At 40.7% G+C, this 22,479-nt stretch overlaps 2 protein-coding genes and 1 long non-coding RNA gene across 3 annotated transcripts; 1 reads left to right on the top strand and 2 right to left on the bottom strand.

Annotated features, from left to right (window-relative positions):
- Nucleotides 1-11,152: 11,152 nt before the first annotated feature.
- On the bottom strand, nucleotides 11,153-13,491 carry LOC113070507 (P2Y purinoceptor 1). Its single transcript, XM_026243814.1, has one exon. It carries the CDS (start codon nucleotides 13,428-13,430, stop codon nucleotides 12,441-12,443), a length of 990 nt encoding a protein of 329 aa, XP_026099599.1. The 5' UTR covers nucleotides 13,431-13,491; the 3' UTR covers nucleotides 11,153-12,440.
- A 703-nt stretch (nucleotides 13,492-14,194) lies between these two features.
- ccn5 (cellular communication network factor 5) lies at nucleotides 14,195-19,145 on the bottom strand. Its single transcript, XM_026243813.1, has 5 exons — nucleotides 18,699-19,145; nucleotides 17,837-18,053; nucleotides 16,717-16,965; nucleotides 15,491-15,711; nucleotides 14,195-15,411 (listed from the first exon to the last, which is right to left on the bottom strand). The coding sequence occupies exons 1-5, from the start codon at nucleotides 18,765-18,767 to the stop codon at nucleotides 15,127-15,129; spliced, it is 1,041 nt and encodes a 346-aa protein (XP_026099598.1). The 5' UTR covers nucleotides 18,768-19,145; the 3' UTR covers nucleotides 14,195-15,126.
- On the top strand, nucleotides 16,849-18,675 carry LOC113070506 (uncharacterized). Its single transcript, XR_003279935.1, has 3 exons — nucleotides 16,849-16,977; nucleotides 17,861-18,004; nucleotides 18,504-18,675. It is a non-coding gene; the product is annotated as an uncharacterized LOC113070506 (long non-coding RNA).
- Nucleotides 19,146-22,479: the final 3,334 nt, after the last annotated feature.

Below are 22,479 nucleotides of genomic sequence, written 5' to 3'. Positions count from 1 at the left end.
ATCGGAAGCATAAATTATTATATAAATTAAAATGTATTTATGTGGGTGAATTTTCGCATTGATCTGAACAAAAACTGCAGACTGGATTATTGAAATACACATTCATTGTCTGCCAGTAGGAGGTGTTTTTGGTACGCCAGAAATATAGTGCTTTCCCCAGTAATGGCTGTTAAAGGGAGGGTGAAATGCTATTTCATGCATACTGAGTTTTTTACACTGTTAAAGAGTTGGATTCCCATGCTAAACATGGACAAAGTTTCAAAAATCAAGTTGTACGTTTGAAGGAGTATTTCTGTTCCAAAAATACTCCTTCCGGTTTGTCACAAGTTTCGGAATGTTTTTTTTTCGAGTATGGCTCAGTGCGATGTTAGATGGAGTGGAATTTCCTTATATGGGTCCTAAGGGCACGTTTGCCGGAAGAGCGCGCGCTCCCGTATAGCAGAGCAGAGAGAGCACAGACATTCACTGATCAGAGCGAGAGCGTCGCGAAATGTCACTAAAGGAGTGTGTTTTTGGTTGCCAGGGCAAGACAACCCTGCACAGATTACCAAAGAAAAAACAGCATTAAGGGACCAGTGGATGGAGTTTATTTTTACAGAGCATCAATGGAGTTGTGCAAGTGTTTGTGTTTGTTCCCTGCATTTCGAAAATGCTTGTTTTACAAACAAGGCCCAGTTTGACGACGGACTTGCATATCGTTTATTTCTTAAGGATGATGCAATCCCAACGAAAAAGGGTCACGATCATGTGTTGGAACCGCAGGCGGTGAGTAAAACTGCTCAAAATATCTCTGCCTCCTTGTTAGTGCGTCCGCCTCCCATCGAAGACACGGGTTCGAGCCCTGCTCGGAGCGAGTCGTTGCTGCTGCTGCTCTCGTTCAGTTTCAGCCTCGGGATCTGATTCTGGATCATAAATAAATGGCTGAATCTGACTGTTAGCCATGGTTTGTTTTGGATGATGGTTTTTTCCTCAAGGTAATGTCACAGCTTCCAAACGCTCTCAACGCAAAAGCCTACTGGCGCTCGTGATTCTTTAGCTCCGCCCACACGTCACGCCTCCAGTCGGTCGTGTTTTTCCGGGAAAAATCGGTACAGACTATCTTTCTCTTGTGAATATAATAAAACTAAAGACTTTTTGGAGTTATGAAGGATGCAGTACTACTCTATAGGTACTCAAGATTAACAGGATATTGAGTGAAAACGAGCATTTCACCCCCCCTTTAACAAAGCAGCTAAGCTCATAAATGACACTTAATCAGGTAAAATAAAAAAATCCTGTCTAAACTTTTCTGAAGACAATCGGTTCCCTTCAGAGGTTCATTCATATAAAAACTTGAATTAGTAAGAAAGAGAAAAGTGTGAAAAAAATATAGCCTATATTGACGAGGAAAGTCCACTGATGAATTACCAGCATAAGCCTGCATTTAATTTTAATCATTTTAACTGTCAATCAATTAAAATATATAATCGCGATTTATTGCAGTGTCATTGTTCTGTGTCAAGATGCACACCTGTAACATTTTCTACGAAGGCATTTTTGTAAAAGTTGCTTAAATATCTTAATTTAACTAAGGCCTAGTACTGGTTTAAGATAAGACCCATTTGTAAAACCAGGCCTTCAAGTTCTTAATCTAATCAACATGGGCATGGACAAATATGGATGCTTTTTGTAATACATTTTTTTTTTTTTATTAGTGAAACCATAGTTAATAGAGAATGAAGAGTAGACATATTTCATATCTGCCACAGCATATTGTAATGATGACAGACTCGACATGGGATCCATTTGCAAGCTTTTATTAGAACACTCGTAGTCGTACAGGCGAAGGGTCAGGATCAGCAAACACAGTATAGTAGAGATATCAGAATCGTAGTCAATACCAAGCAGTGGGTCGGGGTAACCAGCAAGTATCACAGTCCGTATTACAATCTGGGTTCAAAGGTAGGCAGCAAAGGTTCTAGGATCGATAATCATCAAGGGTTGGCAACTGGGATAGCAAGACAGGGTATAACGCTCAGAAATGTTAGCCGTGGCAGAAACAAGACTTCGCAATGAGGTGACGCCAAGGTCTGGCTTATATGGCAGTCTCTGATATGGAACACCTGGCCGGTGATCAGTCCAAGGTCCGGGGCTGTTGGGTAATGTAGTGCGTATCAGTGTAGGTGAGTGTTTGGATGCCTGTAGGTGTCAGTATTCGGGCGATGGTGCCCTCTGCTGGCCTCTGGAGGGACTCACGGGGTTCGTACTCGTGACAGAGCCCCCTCCCTGCGAACGCCTCCTGGCGTGAGGTGGAGGGCGACGTCGGGGTCTTCCTCGAGGTCGAGGGGCCGGTTTCTCTGGATGTTCTCTATGGAAATCCGTGGTTAAGTTGGGGTCAAGAATGTCCTCGGCATTGACCCAGGAATGTTCCTCTGGACCGTACCCCTCCCAGTCAACCAAGTATTGGAGAACTCGTCCCCGACGTCTTGAATCAAGCAGCTCTCGCACCTGATAGGTCTCCTCGCTCTCCACCTGAACCGGTTGGGGACTCTGCTCACGGGACCTCCCCTCACCCTCCTCCTCAGGGGCAGCAGCGGGCTTGAGCAGTGACATGTGGAAAGTGGGAGAAATACGATATGTGTCAGGCAAAGCAAGGCGGAATGACACAGGAGTGATTTGTTGTGTGATTTTGAATGGACCCACGTACCTAGGACTTAGCTTTCGGCATGGCAATCTCATCCGAAGGTCTCTGGTGGACAGCCAGACCCATTGACCCGGTTGGTAGGTGTGTCCAGGGCGTCGACGACGGTCGGCCTGTTCCTTCAGGCGCCGTACAGCTTGTTGAAGATGTACATGGGCCTGATTCCATGTGTCCTCGCTTCGTTGAAGCCAATCAGTAACAGCGGGAACATTGGTGGGTTCACCTGACCAGGGGAACATGGGTGGTTGGTACCCTAGAACGCATTTGAAGGGGGTGATTCCAGTGGAAGGCTTGATCAGGGAATTCTGAGCATATTCGGCCCATAGGAGAAAACGAGACCAGTCCTCTTGATGGGAGCTGCAGTAGGAGCGAAGGAACCGAGTGAGCTCCTGGTTGAGGCGTTCCACTTGACCATTGGCTTCGGGGTGATAGCCAGACGTGAGACTTACGTTGACCCCTAGGGCTTGAAAGAAATCCTTCCATAAACGAGAGGTGAACTGAGGACCTCTATCCGAAACGATGTCGTCAGGTATGCCGTAAAACCTGAACACCCAATTACACAGGAGTTCGGCGGTCTGAAGAGCAGTAGGGAGTTTGGGTAGAGGTATGAGGCGACAAGCCTTGGAGAATCGATCGATGATCGTGAGTATGACCGTGTTACCCTGGGATAGGGGTAAGTCTGTGATGAAGTCTATGGCAAGGTGTGACCAGGGTCGTTGAGGGATAGGAAGAGGTTGAAGGAGTCCAGCTGGCAGTTGACGAGGGGTTTTGTGCATGTTACACGTCTGACAGTTCTGAATGAATTTAATGGTGTCGGGGTTAATGGTCTCCCACCAGAAGCGGTTCTTGAGGAGATGGAGTGTGGCTGTGATGCCGGGGTGACCGGAGGCAGGAAGACAGTGAATATGACTCAGGACCTGATCACGGTGAGGGGCAGGTACGTAGGTTTTATCCGGTGGACAGGCGGCTGGTGGTGCTTCTTGTGAATTGTGTTGTTCAATAAGAGTCATGATATCCCACTGGATGGGAGCAACCACCACATGGAAGGGCAATATGCGTTCGGGGACTGAGATGGAAGGGTCGTCATCATGGATACGTGACAAAGCATCGGCTTTAGTATTCTTGGAACCTGGGCGATAAGTGACATTGAACTGGAACCGGGAGAAGAACAAGGACCATCTGGCTTGGCGTGGGTTGAGTCTCTTGGCGGAGCGTAGGTATTCCAGATTTTTATGATCAGTAAAGACGGTGAAAGGATGAATAGCCCCTTCGAGCCAATGTCTCCACTCTTCAAACGCTGCCTTCATGGCTAACAGTTCTCTATCACCCACATCATAATTCCTCTCCGCTGGGTTGAGCTTGCGTGAGTAGAAAGCACAGGGATGAAGTCTCTCCTGAGGGCCTGGTCGTTGTGAGAGAACGGCCCCAATGCCAGTATTGGAAGCGTCAACTTCGACTAAGAAGGGAAGAGAGGGGTCAGGGTGATGCAGGATAGGAGCGGTGACAAAGCGTTCCTTTAATTCCTTAAAGGCTTGACGGGAGGCTTCGGCCCAGGTGAGACGATGGATACCTCTTTTGATCATGGAAGTGAGAGGACTGACGACTGTACTGAAATTTCTGATAAAGCGTCTGTAGAAGTTGGCGAATCCCAGGAACCGTTGTAGCTCCTTGAGAGTCTGAGGCTCTGGCCACCTGAGTACAGCAGAGACCTTACTGTCGTCCATAGCAACTCCCCCCGGACTGATGACATAACCCAGGAAGGTAGTGGATGTGGTGTGAAACTCACATTTCTCGGCTTTGGCGTACAGTTGATGTTCGATGAGGCGCTGTAGCACAGTTCTGACGTGTTGAATATGATCCTGTAGGGTGTTGGAGTAGATGAGAATATCGTCAATGTAGACCACAACAAACTTGTTCAGCATGTCCCTGAAGACATCATTAATGAACGCCTGGAAGATGGACGGACTATTGACCAGTCCAAACGGCATAACCCGGTATTCATAGTGACCGTTGGTTGTAGAAAAGGCCGTCTTCCACTCGTCACCCTCTCTGATGCGAATCAGGTTGTAGGCACAGCGTAAGTCAAGCTTGGTGTAGTACTGAGCTGTGCGAAGTTGTTCTAATGCAGCTGGAACCAGAGGAAGGGGATAACGGTACTTCACCGTGATCTCGTTGAGACCACGGTAATCAATGCAGGGTCTTAAACTGCCGTCCTTCTTTTTGACGAAGAAGAAACCAGCGGATGCAGGGGAAGTGGAAGGACGTATGAAGCCTTTCTCCAACTCCTCCTTGATGTATTTAGTCATGGCTTCGGTTTCTGGGAGTGACAGTGGGAACACACGACCCTTGGGTGGATTGTGACCTGGTAGAAGATCAACAGCACAGTCATGGGGTCGATGAGGTGGTAAGGTGTTTGCTTGGGTTTTGCTGAAAGCTGCCTTGAGGTCGTGATATTCCGCTGGTAGGTTGGGAACCTCGAATGACTCCTTGTTAATCGCCAACGAACGCACTGGAAGAGGAGAAACGGTAGACAGGCATTTTGTTTGACATTTAGTACTCCACTTTAATATCTGACCTTCCCTCCATGATACTAGCGGATCGTGCAGTCTCAGCCATGGTAGTCCCAGAATTATGGGTGTATTAGACGTGGGCAGAACGTAGAACTGAATGACCTCCTGGTGCAGTAAACCGGCTGTGACGGATAGACTTTGTGTAAGGTGAGTGATGATACCAGTTCCCAGTGGACGACCATCTATGGTAGCTACAGACAGAGAGTTAGCACAGGGTATTAATGATACGTTGTTTGTTCTTGCAAACTCAGCTGACATGAAATTCCCAGCCGCTCCAGAGTCCAGTAAAGCGAATGTGGTCACTTGAACGTTGTTAATGGTCAGCTTCAGGGGTACAAACACACTGTTTACTGGATGGAGAGAGTGTAAGGATTCACTCACCAATTTGGATGAGACAGATGAAGGACGTGAAGGACAGTTGACTCGTTGATGACCAGGGGATCCGCAATACAGACATAGACGATTTGCCAAGCGGCGATTCTTCTCCTCAGATGAGAGATGATAGGTATTAACTTGCATGGGTTCAGAGTCCTCGACAGACTGAGCTGCTTTAATGACAGTACTGACATGAGAGCGAGGTTTACGTGAACGCTGCAGATTGTCAATTGCTATCGTCAACTCGATGAAATCGTTCAAACTTCTCCCCTCATCTCGACATGCTAGTTCAGTTTGTAACTCATGACTTAAACCCTTTCGAAACAGAACTTTTAAGGTGTCACTCACCCAGGTCGTTTGTGCTGCCAATGTGCGGAAGTTCATAGCATACTCAGCAGTTGAAGATCTCCCCTGAGAGAGCTCTAGCAAGCGTTCGCCAGCACTCTTTCCCTCCTTGGGATGATCGAAAACCTCACGGAAGCGTGTGAGGAAATCATTGAAGGAGGAGAAGGATGATCCATCCGTGCGCCATACAGCGGTAATCCAGTCAAGAGCCCTTCCGGTTAACAACGAGCAAACAAAGGCAACCTTACTGTTGTTAGTGGAATAGAGCATGGGTTGTTGTTCCACAAACAGCGAACATTGTAGTAAGAAGCCTTTACATTTGTTAGGGTCACCGTCGAATCTCTCAGGAAAAGCCAGTCGTGGGTTAATCTGAGAGGGCGTGGGAACCGCATGTGCAATGGCGGCCGCTTGTGGCGCGGGTGTCGTGACAACAGGACTATGGAGATTCTGAATAGCCTTCACCAATTCCTCCGTGACGGCGGTAAGATGATTTAACTGTTGCTGATTAGCAGCGATCTGACTTGCCTGAGCTGCCAGGTTGGTGCAGAGATGTTCATGGGCTGCTGGATCTTGTCCTGGCGAAGTCTTCTGTAATGATGACAGACTCGACATGGGATCCATTTGCAAGCTTTTATTAGAACACTCGTAGTCGTACAGGCGAAGGGTCAGGATCAGCAAACACAGTATAGTAGAGATATCAGAATCGTAGTCAATACCAAGCAGTGGGTCGGGGTAACCAGCAAGTATCACAGTCCGTATTACAATCTGGGTTCAAAGGTAGGCAGCAAAGGTTCTAGGATCGATAATCATCAAGGGTTGGCAACTGGGATAGCAAGACAGGGTATAACGCTCAGAAATGTTAGCCGTGGCAGAAACAAGACTTCGCAATGAGGTGACGCCAAGGTCTGGCTTATATGGCAGTCTCTGATATGGAACACCTGGCCGGTGATCAGTCCAAGGTCCGGGGCTGTTGGGTAATGTAGTGCGTATCAGTGTAGGTGAGTGTTTGGATGCCTGTAGGTGTCAGTATTCGGGCGATGGTGCCCTCTGCTGGCCTCTGGAGGGACTCACGGGGTTCGTACTCGTGACACATATAATGACTACTAAAAATGACAAATATAATTTCATTTCAAACTAGAATTAAAAGTTAGTGAACTAACTTTGATGTTGGCTTGGCCATGGGGCAAAAGAGCCACAGTACTTGTGTGCCCAACATTCTTGAGCTGCCCCGCTGCAAAAAATAAAATAAAATTGCATTTTGCACACATACACGGCTCAAAAACCCCTGGATTTTGTTCTAAAAATGACTTTACCACAGGGAACTACACTAACTTTTTCCACTGGTGGCACTTGTGCTACCAACTTTTTAAGTTACTGGTGCAAAACATGATTTGGTCGCACAAATTATTTATAATAATTACTGGATAATAATGAACAATAATGAAACTGTATTGCATACAGATGTGCTTTTTGTTTTACTTGCCATGTTTTAAACCACATGCCTTGTTCTATTTCTTACAGTACACACAGTTCATCGCTTCGTCTTGTAGCTGGGGTTAGAGGGGCCCCGGTGCAGGTTGTACAGTGGGCCCTGTTTAAAATTGTTTAATTTGTACTGTATGTTAATTCTATTTATTTATTTGTGCTATTTCAGACATCCCAACCTGCAAAAAGTTATTTCAGGGAGGTACCCTGCACTTAGCCTCCCTAACATGCTGTGGTCCCTAAAAGATATAAAAGCATAAAATATTATTTCTATAAGCTATAGGCCTATGTAATTATTCGTTAATTATATATAAATATGTCGATTACTTTTACTATTTATATAATCTGCTTATACAATTTATGTAAACTGCTTTTATTTATTTTCCATTGCAACTTTAAACAGGTCTAAGGAGTTTGTTGTTTTCATGTAGCCTTGGCAACTAGCCTGAATAATGTGCAGATGAAATGAAACTTGTCAACTCACTTCAACATGCCTTTTGCAATCATAGAACCCGCCATGGGCAATGCTTGAGCAAGACTGTCATTATGTTGACACCTATAAGACAGGGGAACACTTTCGTGTAGTCTGCCTTAAATTAATTTGTCTCTCCCTCTGCCATGGTGCTCCTGTTTCTAGATAGACATACCGTATAACCGATTCATTTTTTTCGTGAGAAGAGAAGTCTGCCCACACTGACAATTGATTGGTTGATTTGCAGAAACAGGCCAATCAGGATGCTCTCTGTCTTACATGCGCTTCGCACACACGCACATTAGCACACACGCAAGGTCTCTCTCTCCCTCTCCCTCTCTGCCGTGCGCGCGCTACACGGTTTGAAACACAGTATCTGTTTTGCATGCGAGCTTTTGCTTGCTCGGTCTAGATTCCGGGAGATTTTAACTAATTTGCGGGTCTCGGGGAGCTGCTTTCAATATGCGGGAGACTCCCGGAACTTTCGGGAGACTTGGGATGTCTGCTATTTACATAATGTTTACATTTTTTTAAGTTTGTTTTTGTCAATTTAAAATAGCACTGCATAGTCTTCACTGTAAAATAAAATACACAATCAAACTAAAATGTAAAATATATTCTTCTAATTGTTTTGTGCCATTTCACTGCAGTGTTTTAATGTGAAAGGCTGTAAATTCTCTATGTGGACTTCAAGTGTTCAGAGAAATACATGGCGAGCTCGCGGGCAGTTGGCAGCCGTGAATTATCATGTTATTACTTTAAACAGTTCAGAAACATCTGAATTTAGCTCTTGGTGTGTTCTAACGGGTAGATTGCTTGCAGTCGCCGTAATATTTTATTTTTAAAAGGTCTTAAATAAGAATAAATTCGCTGGTTGTGAGCTCCGTGGAGACAATGCCTGAGCTGACCAGCAGTGAATCTTCTCTCGTCTTTCTGACTGCTCTCTGCCCAGAAATCAATTATTAATGAGCCCTGACCCCTGTAATAATCAGATATGTTGGTTTAGCTTGTCAGTTTGAGGGAAATTGTATTATTTACTTGTATTTTTAACCAGTTTAAAAGTGAAACGAAACCCGACTCCTCCCCTTAATCTCTCCCGGGTATTGCAACTATAGGGGCGCAATTTTTCTCAGACAATGTAAGTCTATGGGTAATGTATTTTTACACTAAAAAATTAATTAATTTTTTTTTTTTTAATTCTGATCAGTCTGAAAAGATATAGCAACAAGCACCACTCTATCCCGCAGGTGTCTGCTGAGATTGGGGCTTGTGGCTTTAAAGCCCTAGGAGGAGATACGTTTAGTCTCAGAAAAATAATAATAAGAAGAAGAAGAAGTAGAAGTTTAAATAGCATAACAGTATGTTGCCAAGCCAACATAATAAAGGGAAAATTATCCAATAATAATCCAATAATCCAATCAGCTCTAAAATATCTTCAATATCGCTCAGCCTGTGTTTGCAGTGTTTGCATTGACCATTTAAACATGTTAATTACATTAACAAAAAGTTAAGTGTACCATCTCTGGAAATATCAACAGTGATTGATCAGCCTTTATTTATGTATTGTAAACGTCAGCCTATTACTAGGCGAAGCAAAATTCGCTGAAATACAGCAGAGTAAGAGCGCCTGGTTGTCCATCTGATGCGTGTGAAAGTTGAGTTCGTTACTATAGCAACATTAAAAACTTATGTCATGATAACGAGTAAACAACTTTCCTTATGTCGAAATAACGAGAACATTATGTCGTTATAATGAGAAAACGACTTACGTTAAGTCAAGATAACGAGAAAATTAAGTCGTTATAATGAGAAAACAAGAAGGAAAAAATAATAATGCATGGCCGCTTAGAACTTCCGTACTTACGAGATGTTAATCTGCAAAAACAATCTTGATTTATAATCATGCCGTCGTCTGATAAAATCAGTACACACAAGATAAAGTCAATAGCATTGCTGTAATATTGGCTATTCTGCATGTAAAATTAGAGAAGCAACATATTAGTGTTTTAACTGAAAGTGCAGCTCCTTTCAGCCGCTCCCTGAACAGAGCAAAAGCAGAGAGAAAACTGTGCGCGCTCTCGTGCGACAGTCAGCTTCAGATGCAATAATATTTTCATTTGCTAAAAGCAGGATACACAAGAAGCACATTCAACTCCGACACGCAGTCGGTTGTCATGGTAATAAACACTGTAAACAGCAATCTTTCGTGTGTCAGCGCTTAATGTGCATCTCGTATATGAAAAACATTTTAGGGGGCCCCTTGGCTTTTGGGGCCCAAGACAGTCGCCTACCCTGCTAATGGGTAAGTCCACCCCTGACTTACTATGTTGTACCATGGATATTTTTCTCCTCATCTTCATCCTTATTGCCTGCTAATTAATTCACTGGCTTAAAGGGTTCTCCCAAAAATGATTTATATTTGTCCTTTCTCTTTGGAGCGTTGCAAGCTTTTGGTGCATGAAGATCTGTAAAGTGGCAAAGACTAAAGTCTCAAATCCAAAGACAAAAGTTAAGATAAAAGATAAGATAAAAGTTAAGAGTCAACCACACCCTCCTAAGGCTCATTCTAACACGCCCCCACATCTCTATGTCACTATGTGGGAAGATTTGCATAACACTGGTGAAATGTTCATACAAAGAAAGAAGGCGTAACTTTTATTTTCGCTGTTGCTGTCGTCGCCGTGTTGTGGAGACGCTGTTTGTTTCATGGTGAAAGCGAAACTACTTAGTTTGGACTTCAAAATGAGAACATAACTATAAGTCAGTGGTAAAGTTGTATTTCAACACTGTTCCAGAACAAATATATGTATGCAGAGCATTTTATGGAGGATGAGGACTGTTTCCTGAACTATAGCCTTCAATGCGTCTGTGGCACAACAGCTGTTTCTATGAAGTGGGGAAGTTCCAACTTTGCAAGGACAGTCTGGTGCTTCTGACTCACAGCCTGTGAGTAAATTTCTTATATTAAAATAATTTGCCATTGTTGATTCAAACATGAGTTTTGAGCAGTGTAGAGTAGGCTTGTTGTTTGTTGTTTCTTCGATCACAAATGTCAATCACAAATGCAGACATGGTTTTATGTTTATGCAGCATGATATACAACGCGTGAAGGACAGTATCATTATAATCAGTAATTAGGTCCCCACTGGATGCAAAAAATGCCTTGTTTGTAATGGGTTTTATTGTTTTTGTCTTGTCATGCTGGGACAATTTTCATTTTTGGTTGAACTAACACATCTAAAGGTCACCTATTATGCAAAATCCACTTTTACATGGTGTTTGAACATAAATGTGTGTTGACAGTGTGTGAACACAACCACAACATAATCATAAAAATCCATGCACTCTTAATTTTTGAATACACTTTAAACCAAGTCAGTCTCACTAGGCCTGCCTTTTTGATTCTCATCCAGTGTGATGTCACATTGCATGCCACACTGATTGACAGTCCTGCATTCCTATATTTTCCGCTCTCACCAGTTGTACACTCTTAATTAATTGTGCTTAATTTCTACCATTTTCATATTTAGATTATCTTTTTTTGGACAGCATAGTGTAGAGTTTTAATATTGGGGTGATATTAAAACACTAGAAATTATGCACAATTAATTACTCAGTAGGCTATTCGCTCATTTATAACCAATATGAAAAGCTTGTCAGTATCTGTTAAATTTTATTGCTTCGACAGTGTTAAAAAAGAGAATATAAACAAATATATTTATATAAAAAACAATATATATTTACAATCTGTGTTAAAGTAATGGGGATAATAAAGATTTACTTTTTTTCTTCTTCTTTAAAGAGTAATTTTTTATGTTGGCCATCAAGCAAAGATAAAACACAGTACCCATTTCTGTATGATATTTAGTTAAAATAACTCCATCTTGTTTGTATTTAGTACCTTGCATAGTTTTGTTCATGTATTGGGATGCAAGTCTATCTATCTATCCATCTGTTTTGAGGAAAGTTCAGTTCTTTCAGTTTTGCTTTTACTTTACCACATGGCAATCATATAAGATTGCTTGGTGTGTCATATCTTAATGTGGATATTATATTACTGTTCCTTTGTGCAATCTTGTGTAATAAAAACCATAAGGTCAATTTGTGTTTGTTTTAGTAGTATTATGTTGCTTAGAAACTAGAGCACTTCTGTGAAGTTCTGTATGTATGAAAAACTGCAAAAATAAGAAGGAATTTTTTTTTTCAGTCATTCAATGTGTAAACTAAGCATTACAAGCCACATAAAAATACACCACATTCAGGTTACCTCAACCTTGATGTTTGGAAACTGAAACACGAACAAACTCACTTCTGTTTTTCAGAAAACAATGAGACATTAGAGCATATATCTTGTCACGAGATCTGCAGTCTACATAACAGAGTGGGGTTCCAAAGAAACCACAACTGTCATAAAAATGAACAAGATATGAATCGTTTCAGTCACTCTTGATGAACAGCCATGTACTCGAGGCGAGAAAAAGTCATCACACCACATAGAATACTCATCTATAATTCATAAATTTGCCATGCTGTGTAGAGTTTGCTTCTGTAAGGGACAGTCTGCCACAAGAGAGACAGCAGCAGATTGAGGGGCTCGTCCGGACTTTACGAAGCACTTCATCAGTAAATCATCACTGTTAAAGAGGTAAACCAGTGGGTTGATCGCACTATTCAGGCAGACCAATCCATTACCAACTTGGTTTGCGATGTACACATTAGAATACCATTTCAGACACGCGCCCTCCAGTTTGGAGATTCGAGTTGCCAGGTTTAAATTTCTAAAAATGTGGTAAGGAATAAAACAAATAGCGAAGAGCAGGGTCAGGATGACAACCAGCCGGAGACACCTCAGCTTCAAGATGACATCTGTGTCTTTCCTTGACATCAGAGTAAACGCCACATGTCCGTAGCAGCATAACATTATTAACAACGGGATCGCGAATCCAACAACCGTTCTTCCGACGCTGTACTTCAGGTATTCCCTAATGTACTTGTCCGACGTTGTGTCAAAACATGATGTTACATTGCTGTTGGTTTTGTCAAAGAACATATCAGGCAGGCACTGTAGAAACACCAAGAACCACACCAGCGAAGCAATCACCACAGAGTGTCTGGTTGTAATTCTGCCTTTAGCTCTCAAAGTGTGAACGATGCCGAGGTACCTGTAAACACTGATGCACGTGAGGAAACCAATGCTTCCGTACAGGTTGATGCAGAAACACAATCTTAAAATCTTGCAGAAAACATCTCCAAATATCCAATTGCTGCTGGAAGCGTAGTAAACCACCAAACAGGGCAAGGTTAAAAGATATAAAATGTCCGCCAGGCAAAGGTTGAGCACAAAGATATTGACATTACCAATTTTCCTCCAGTTATCATACATGGATTTCAGCCCCAAACAGTTGCCAATAACTCCAAGGACGAAAACAGCCACGTAGACTGAGGGCAGAAATGTGTGTGTGAAATCAAAATTGATAGATTTACAGGTAGAATTGGACTCCATCGTTCATTAAAGACGGTCTGATCATCAGACTTTCTTGTCTATAAAAAATGTCACAGGAAGTGAGCAAATTGACTGTCGACTTTACCGAGAAAGGCAGGGCACATGTCAACAAAACTCTGAACTTTGAGCTTTAACTAATTTAGATTATAGAGAAACAGCACTTTTATTATCATATACATTTATACGTAAAATAATCATACATTTTGTCTGTGAATTCTAAAGGATTTGTGGAGCCTACTTATATTTTGAGAAATTGAATTATGAAGTAGGCTAATAATACAATTATGTAATTATGTATCCTTATAGTTATACCCGAGGTAGATGTAATAAAACAATCTCACTTATTATCATTACACGGATTATCTTCTTGATTTCTAATGTTTTTTTTTTCATTCATGTACATACAGTAACCCCTGTACAGAACACGTTTCTGTCAAATGCAAAATAGAGCATCTATTTCTTGCTTGCCTTTCCTCGTAAAAACAAGAGAGGGCAGCCTTATACTTCTGAATCGTTGTAGAGAGCGAGACTCAAGCAAATTTGTTTCATTTCCTTAATATATTTTTTTAGATATTTATTTTAAGGCATATTGTTGAACTTCCCCTTTTAAAATAAAATGCATATTTCCCCATGTTTACATGTATGTATGCTAAATGTAGCTAATTGAATAGCAGATAAAATCATTTACTTATAATTAGTGAAAGTCAAAAGTGAATAAAGCTACTAAACTCCAAGAAAAGGAGACAGGCACACAGCACAAAAATGTGTTATTGAGTATTTATGAAATGATTATGATGAGATTTTTCAAAACCGTTTGTGTAAGGTCTGACAAATGACTGCAAAGATGTGAGATGGCAAATTACAGTGCAATGAAACATAAAATGTTCCAAATGAACACAAATGTTAAAGGTTCTAGTATTAATGACAGAAACATACAGACATAAACAAGTATTTACACATATATATATATATACACACAGTCAATCGTTTTGCATGAAATTGGTAAACACTAAAGTACAGTTAGTGTCAGTCTTCAAATAAAAGCCTGCAGTAAATACAGGTGAACATGCCACATTTAACTAAAAAAAATATTGTCTAAATTTCACATAGCAACTAAACAATTTTTCTGCATTCATGTGCAATGTTATTTCAGGTAAATCTGTACGAGACATACGAGATATTTCTTTGCTTAAATCCTATTTCTTGAAGAGAAGAAAACATCAGATCTGATTTACATAATTTTCATCTTTTGTGAGTTAAAAGCTTTGGAATTCATTGAGAGCCACAATTGTCCAATAATAAGCACAACACAGACAAAGATACAGACAGAGCTCTTACATAATTGTGTGGTATATTTCAAATGTAAAGTTTTTTTTTTTTTTTCAAAGTAAAACAGCTGCCAATGTGTAAACCCAATAGAAAAAATGTCTGGTAGATTTTAAACGCAAACTATTTTATTTACACCAAAGATACCAGTACAGACACCTGTCGTCTTAAGACGGTGTCCTGAAAAAAAGCATTGCTGTCAAATCTCAAATGGCTTATGTGTTCTTTAGTGCTCTTTAGTGTGTTTTTTTTTCTCAGTGAAATGAAACGTAAAATCTTGAGTTGGCTCCTTGTAACTAAAAAATTTTAAACTCAGAGCATCCAATATGAAGTTACTAGATTGAAAGTCAGCCTTTATGAGAGTCCGTTTCTAGCCCCAGAAGGGTGTCTCTCTATATGCCCTTCCAGATGAATAGGGGCAGTTGTTATGGCAGATGCAGGAGTTGATGGTCATGACAGCATGTTTGTGCAGTCTTCCTCCAGGGCAGCGGAAAGTGACCAGTGCCGTGCCAGTGCGGTAAGGAGTGCAACAACGGTTGTCTTTACATGAGCCGCAATAACGGGGCCTGTAGAACTGCGTACTATAGCAGCCCTGGTGGAAAAGCCGCACTGGGTTTGCTGACCTGTAGCTGGGTTGACATTTTCTCCTTGACCACTGAATATAAGGCAGGCTTGGTTAGAGAATGGTTTGACTGGTCAAAACCAAAGCATCCAATGGTAGCTCGGAGACATACCTGTGGGTTTCTCTGGAGAACAGGCTGACAGGGTCGGATCCTACACAAGCGCATCTGCATCTCCAGGCGACAGGCCGGGTTTTGATTGGAAATCCGTGTGGATATTCCAGGCCCGCAGGTGTGTGAGCAGGCGCTCCACTCTGAGCTCTGGTCTATGCAGTTTGTACCGGGTCTGGTTTGGTATGCAGAGTCTGCAGGCATGGTCTGATCACTTCCTGAAGCTGCCATCCCAAAAACAGTTTTTAGTGAACTCGTGTTTCATACTTGAGTGCCAGGTCTATTTCATTGGAAAAATATTTGTTAATCATTTGTCCCAAAATTCTATGTAATGTTATCACATTGGACTAAAAACTGACTTTTCTTAACTGAGTATAACAACTTAAAAATCATGCAAGTCATGCAATGTGCATTTAGAAATTACAGTATATAGTATCAGTGTTCATGTTACGTTTAAGTTTAAATATTAAAGAGATAATTCAACCAAAAAATGAAATATCTTAATAATCTTAATATAAAAAATATCTTAAATTGTGTTCTGAAGATGAATGAAGTCCTTAAGGTTTGGAACAACATGATGGTGAGTAATTAATGACCGAATTTTCATTTTTGGGTGAACTATTCCTTTAATTCTGTCTCATTAAAACTTATCGAGCAGCATAAATTCCTAATCAGCTCATACCATTTGACAATCATTCTTATAATTTGAGAATCCCAAGGAAGCAATACCAAATAACTCCATCATTATGAGATGATAATCAGGCATTCATTGGCAGTGTTTTATGCACATGGACCTGTTAACATCTCCACTGTAAACACACTCGGAACAAAATGTACCATTCCAGCTGATTTAACTTTGGTGACATTGCTTTTGAATGCCCTCCTGTCCGGTGTTTCATGCTATCTGGCTTTTTGGAGTTTAATTGTTGTGCTACACAGACATGAGTCCTGTTATGAATCATGGAAAGTTGGCTTCGGGAAGAAGCTAGAATTTGTGCTTTTGGGTTCCATCTTGGCTAGACATTTTCGATTAAAATGGTCAGAATCCCACAGTGAAAACCTCAAATGGGAATGTAATAGAGTTCTCAGATGGGGATTTGAATAAACGATTTATGCAAAATCCCAAAAAGAAGAGAGAGTGAATACTATTACATGAACAACAACGACAGCTTTGAGTCAGTTTTATGGCTTGATTTGTTTTCTGGACAGTAAGATGGGAAATAAAATACCTGTGTGAGCGTCCTGAAGCACTGTGTTGTCTATATTTTCACACAGCCACTCTTTACAGCATTTTCCTGGTTGTTGAACCCTTCGAGGATGAGGGCAGTCTGGGGTGGGCAGGAGAACATCCTCAGTGCACCGGGACACACAGGTCACCCCTCCACCCAAACAGTGACACTGAAGAGCACATGATGGCTGAAATACCTGGCCGTCCTGATAGGAGACACCATTATGCTCACAGCCCAGCTCCTTCTGACCTAAAAACAAAGGTGATGACACTATATTTAATGCAGAAGCTCTAAATGTTGTGGTGTTTTTATGAAGGCTTGCTGTGGAGGTTGGCTTTGTATTTTATTTGCCCCTACTGTTAAAAAAAATAATTTGTCCCTGTAAAACCTGAAATTAATATATTTTTTTTAATAATCTTACATTTTTTGGTTGTCATGAATTAAGATTGGCCATAATGCGCAGCAATTATTTATATATATATATATATATATATATATATATATATTTATAAAAAACACTATTAAGGTAACATAATAAATCAAACTATCAATCAACTGATAAATCAAACACTAAAATGCAATTTATTTTCATACATTTTTTACTTCATAATTTGAAGTAGCTTAAATAAAACAAATATAATTCATGTCGTTATATATATAATTTGTGTTTGATATTTCATTTTTAATTGTCAATTCAGTAGAACCTTGTCAAAATTAAAATAAATATAATTCTCAACTATTAAAATAAATAACATCTTCATTTTACAACAGCTGCTTACATGAAATGAAGGGTTCAAATGCTATTTAATTTCTTCATATAAAACAATTACAATTTATATTGTATTATATTATAAATAATTGTGGGGAAATAAAATTGCATTTGAGATTTTTTAATCTGATAATGAAAATATAGTTTCATTATCAATCCAGTACAAACCATAGCATAATTGCTCTTAAAGGATGAATCAAATGCTGAAACCAACATCAAAGATAACTAATTAAATGTGCAAAATATGATAATAAGTTCAAATGACAGCCATGTGAGCTGTGTCAATCAGGACCTATGGGTGGAGCTTACTGCTGTAGTGGTAATGCTGTGTATTCGGTGGTTGATACTTACTGACACACTCTCCTGGCTCTCCAGGGAAGCTGGCACTGTAGTCACATTGCAGGCTGCGCTGACTGTCACATGGATACAGCTCACTGCAGGCCTCACCCTGCTGTCTTGCACACACCTGACAGCACTGGCACCCATCGAGAATGAGAGGAACGCCTTCTGGGCAGGCTGGTAAAGAGCTTTGGCACTGACAAGGGCCACCACACCGCTGACAGCATACCTAAGACAGCATACAGGAATAAGTGTTATGTAATGCATGCAACAAGTCAATCAGAGTTTGGGTAGAACCTGCACAAAATGTACCGTGAAAACCATGAAATTTCAATAATCAGATTAATGTATTCCTTTTCATTTCCCCATTAATGCTATATTGGTTATAAATGCCTTTAATAATAGCACTGCTGGTTTTTAAAACATGCAACTTTGAAAATATGCATACGGAGAAGCAAAAGGAAAAATATTTTCCCTAATACAAATCATTTACAGTAAGTATTCCCAGGCACTGAAAACATAAAACATGCTTTCAATTATAAGTGTTACAGCCAACAAGCTTAAGATGACTATCTTATATTTGTACAGAACATCGACACTTTAATTAAGCATTAATTCTCCATTACATTCAGTTTATACTGGAAAACTCCAGTTTAACAATGTGGTTTTGTTTTCACAGACAACAAAACGTCCCACAACAAGTCCCTGATAAAAACCACTAAACTGACCTCTCCCTCCTCTCAACTCTGAGCATGACAATTGACAAAGTATCCAGATCAAATCTCACAGCTGTTGGACATAAAACTGAACCTAGACATCAGAGATATTTCCACTGGCAAAATGCATGCATGCAAATAAAGTGTGTGATTCTTACCTGTGAGCCCAGGTAAAACAGCAGTGCCCATGTCATTAGGTTTTTTCTGTCTCTCTGTAGCTTGTCCATTATGTTCTGCTATGTGTTCCACCACAATCAGATTTTCTACTTGTGTTACTGTTTTCTCACTGCCTGGCTCTGTGCACATGCACTTTTATAAAGTCCTCGCTCTGATGTCATAGCCTGACTGCAGGGTAAACATTGGCTGGACCTGGATCAGAAATGTTTCAAATTCCACATCTCCGTTGCCCATTTCCACAACCAGGAATTATTTTCTCCCTCTGCTTGTCTGCTCTGGCGTGAAGAGGTGAAACACAGACTTTTGGAAGAGAAGATGCATATTAAGGTTTGCTCTTGATCATATCCAAGTTTTCTGTTTATATCTAAGGTCTAATAGCTGTTGTTTATCGAATTGCTACATCAAATATATCTGAATAATAAACCAGACTTATAAGCACGGTTTGGAGTATTACATTGCACGATAGTTCAGTAAAGAACATTTTTTATATTGTATAACTTACATAGATAGAACTATGTGTATTTTTGATCTGGCAGTAATTCCAAATTATTCCACAGTCATGGTGGTCCTGAACGTATGAATCGGTTGAGTAAACAATTCAATGACTCATTAATAAAGACTGTTTGGCTAGCCAGAAATCCAATTAGTAGGTACTTTTTTTGAATAAATAATTACTTGTTCACCATTGAAAGGTACATTCAACATAGTATGAGTGTGTGTAGGATCAATGTAATCTGGACATATTTGCCATGTTGACATTGTTGTGACATACCAGTATCAGTTGTGTCGCTTTACTGCCATTAACAAAACTCTCGCGTGGCCTAATGGGATAATACTTTGGTAATTTTTCTGCTACTCTCTTATGAATACTGTAAATTTGGACATACTATTTTCGCATAGGTTTTTTGCCTATTATATAGTAGGGAAGTATATGATTTTGAATGCAGCCTTTGTTTCATTCCTGAATGATTTAAATGAATTAGTCGAGTAAATGATTCAATGACTAATAAGATTGTGACTTCGCCACCTAGCAGTACAACAATGATTTGTAGAAAGAGTAACATTCATTGAAAATCCTCACTTCTGATACACACTGACAGTTTGTCTGAGCTAATACAAACAGTAAAAGTTTTCAGCGACCAAAATTTTTAGAACCCTCTTATTTAAATCATTATAGCATTTAAAATAGAGAACTTGCTTACACTTAAAGGGGTCATCAGTGCTACATGCACTTTTACAAATAGTTTGAACTGAAATGTGTGTTGGCAGTCTGTGTACACAACCACCCCATAATAATAAAAATCCAACAAGTTAATTTTTTTATCTACTAAAATCTTTACCTCTTTCTCCAATCGAGCAGATCTCAGATGCCTGTCTTTGTGACGTCACACAGACAGGCCCCTCCCACGATAGTTTGATTGACACTAACGTTTCAGGACAGACTGGACTGGTGTCTTACTTTAGACCCGCTCTGAGTGAGCTGTCATCAGTCCACCACTCTTTCACCACCAGACCACATATAGACCATGGGCGTAGGTTTAGGGGGGGACGCTAGGTACTAGTCCCTATCAATATTTTGAGATGACAAATCTGTCCCCACCAATATTTAGCGAGCTCCTTTGCACTGCTATTTGGATCGATTCTAACGGCCTGTACGACGACAGTACAAGAAATGTAGCAATTTGATTGGCGGCGGTGTATCTGACAGGCTACAAGCGCAGGCCGGGACTACTTTTGTGCTTGCACTAGCCTTTTCTTTTACTGTCTATGGCACTAGCAGCGAGCGGGTGGTGTGTGTGCGCGCGCATGTTGACGACGCCGACGGTAAGTTACAAGGGCTGTCTCTCTGCCACATACAAAGACCAGAGTAAAAACATTTTAATATTCCGGGGTTTTTTTTTTTTGCCCCTTTTTGTACTTTGTAGATGCCACACAAGAAGAAGAAAGGGGACATAAGAAGCTTTTTCATAAAGCAGAGTCAGAGTGTAAGTAGGCAAAATAACTAGCTAGCCACACAAAAAAACTAGCAGTAGTGACTGACCAGGCTTTCAAATGCATATTCTGTGGAAAATAGTATTAACTGGTGATAGTATTACCCAGATAGAATGCTACGTTAGCAAGTAACTGAATGTCAATTAGCCTGTAAGTTACCTTAACTTAGAATCTTGCAGTCAACATAAACGTGAGTGTACTGGAGGGTAAATACTGTTTATAATAGAAAAAGGTTATATTTATTTATTTAGATTTGTTTCCTTGTGGCAGAATATTTGATGTTAGTGTAAATACTTATGTACATAATAATTTATCTTTATAAAACGTTTGGTTGTTCAGCATTACACAGTCTCAGATTTTTATTTTTTGAGAGTGCATTTTTGAAATCATACAGTTAAATCACTGGTATCTTACAACAAAAACATTCGGGGGGGGGGGGGGGGGGTTATGGGGGTGTCCCCACCAAAGCTGAGACCAAACCTACGACCATGATATAGACAATAATGTCTCTTAAGCGATTGAGGTGTTTTGTTGTTGGATGTAATAAGGAACATAGCAGTCGTCATTTACTCCTGACATCTGAGCCGCTGAAGATGCAGTGGGTTAACATTACATTTGTTTTTGAAGGGAATGTGCCCTGATCTAACATTTCCTAAATCCGTTTATGTTCGCATTTATCATTCGTGAAACAGCTTCACCTACAGAATAAGTGCGTATAAGGTTTTTTAATGAATCTTTCAAAAATCGCCTTTTCTAATAATGTGTTAATTAGTAAGTTTCACGATGAATGGGGCTAAAGTTAAATAGTCTCTCGAGCCCCTTTCACACTGCCATTCCAGCAAATACACGGGTAAAGTGTTCCGGCAATTGTTCCCAGGTGGCTAGATTTTACACTTTCACACTGCCAGTGATTACCCGGGATATGTGCGTGCTTTCACACACAACCCGTAAAGATCCTGTAACGACACGTGATATCAGGCGGTGTAATGTACGAAAACTTTAGACACGTTATACTTTCACTGAAGCAAGCAAACGACCTCTGTGTCAGCGCGGAAAGTGAGGAACAAACTGATCTCTGCTTAATTAGAGTTTGCACATATTTTTTTGTCGCGAACGTTGATCTTCCTTCAAAACGTAAAAAACGTGCCGGTAAAAGAGTCGCGTGATAACGCACGTCATCACTTCGACACGCCATTAGGTCTGGCTTTTGTTCACACAGCGCTCATGTTACTAGGTCACCGACCCGGGTTCAATGCCGGAATCAATCGTGGGACGTGTTTGCTTTCACACAGAAGGCGACCCGGCAATGTTCCGGCAATATGCCGGGTCGGACGTGCAGTGTGAAAGGAGCTTCTGAGAGCAGCTCGGAAAAGAAGGGCGGGGTCAGCAGAGCTCATTAACATTTAAAGGTTAATGCTACACAATGGCTTGCTTTGAAAAAAGCTGTTTTTGACCGGGTAAAAACGGTGTTGTTTTACAGTACCATTGAGAATTTTTGACCAAACTATGTTACAAACTTTTCACTAAGACCCTAAAGAATCATATCAACTTCTGGAAAATGGGCATCCGATGACCTCTTTAAACTGTGGGTGGCACTGAAAAAAAATGTGCTTCTTAAAAAGATGTTATGCATTTTTCACATCAAGTGCTCAGACAAAACAATCCTTTTGAAATGCAGGATGACCCACTGCGAAAGACGGGTTAAACATAGACCTAGACGGGAAATTCACTTTTACAAATACCACAGCTCTTGATAATTCAGCTGGAACA

The sequence above is a fragment of the Carassius auratus genome, unplaced genomic scaffold (assembly GCF_003368295.1).
Source record: "Carassius auratus strain Wakin unplaced genomic scaffold, ASM336829v1 scaf_tig00004557, whole genome shotgun sequence".
Taxonomy (NCBI): Eukaryota; Metazoa; Chordata; class Actinopteri; order Cypriniformes; family Cyprinidae; genus Carassius; species Carassius auratus.
The sequence above is the reverse complement of the archived record's forward strand: the minus strand, read 5'-3'. Positions and strand labels throughout refer to the sequence as shown.

Coding starts and splice junctions, on each gene's coding strand:
- LOC113070507 (XM_026243814.1), bottom strand. CDS start 13,430: ATGGAGTCCAATTCTACCTGTAAATCTATCAATTTTGATTTCACACAC.
- ccn5 (XM_026243813.1), bottom strand. CDS start 18,767: ATGGACAAGCTACAGAGAGACAGAAAAAACCTAATGACATGGGCACTG. Junction 15,712..16,716: donor GCTTCAGGACGCTCACACAG/GTATTTTATTTC, acceptor TTGGGATGGCAG/CTTCAGGAAGTGATCAGACC. Junction 15,412..15,490: donor TTCTCCAGAGAAACCCACAG/GTATGTCTCCGA, acceptor CCTTATATTCAG/TGGTCAAGGAGAAAATGTCA.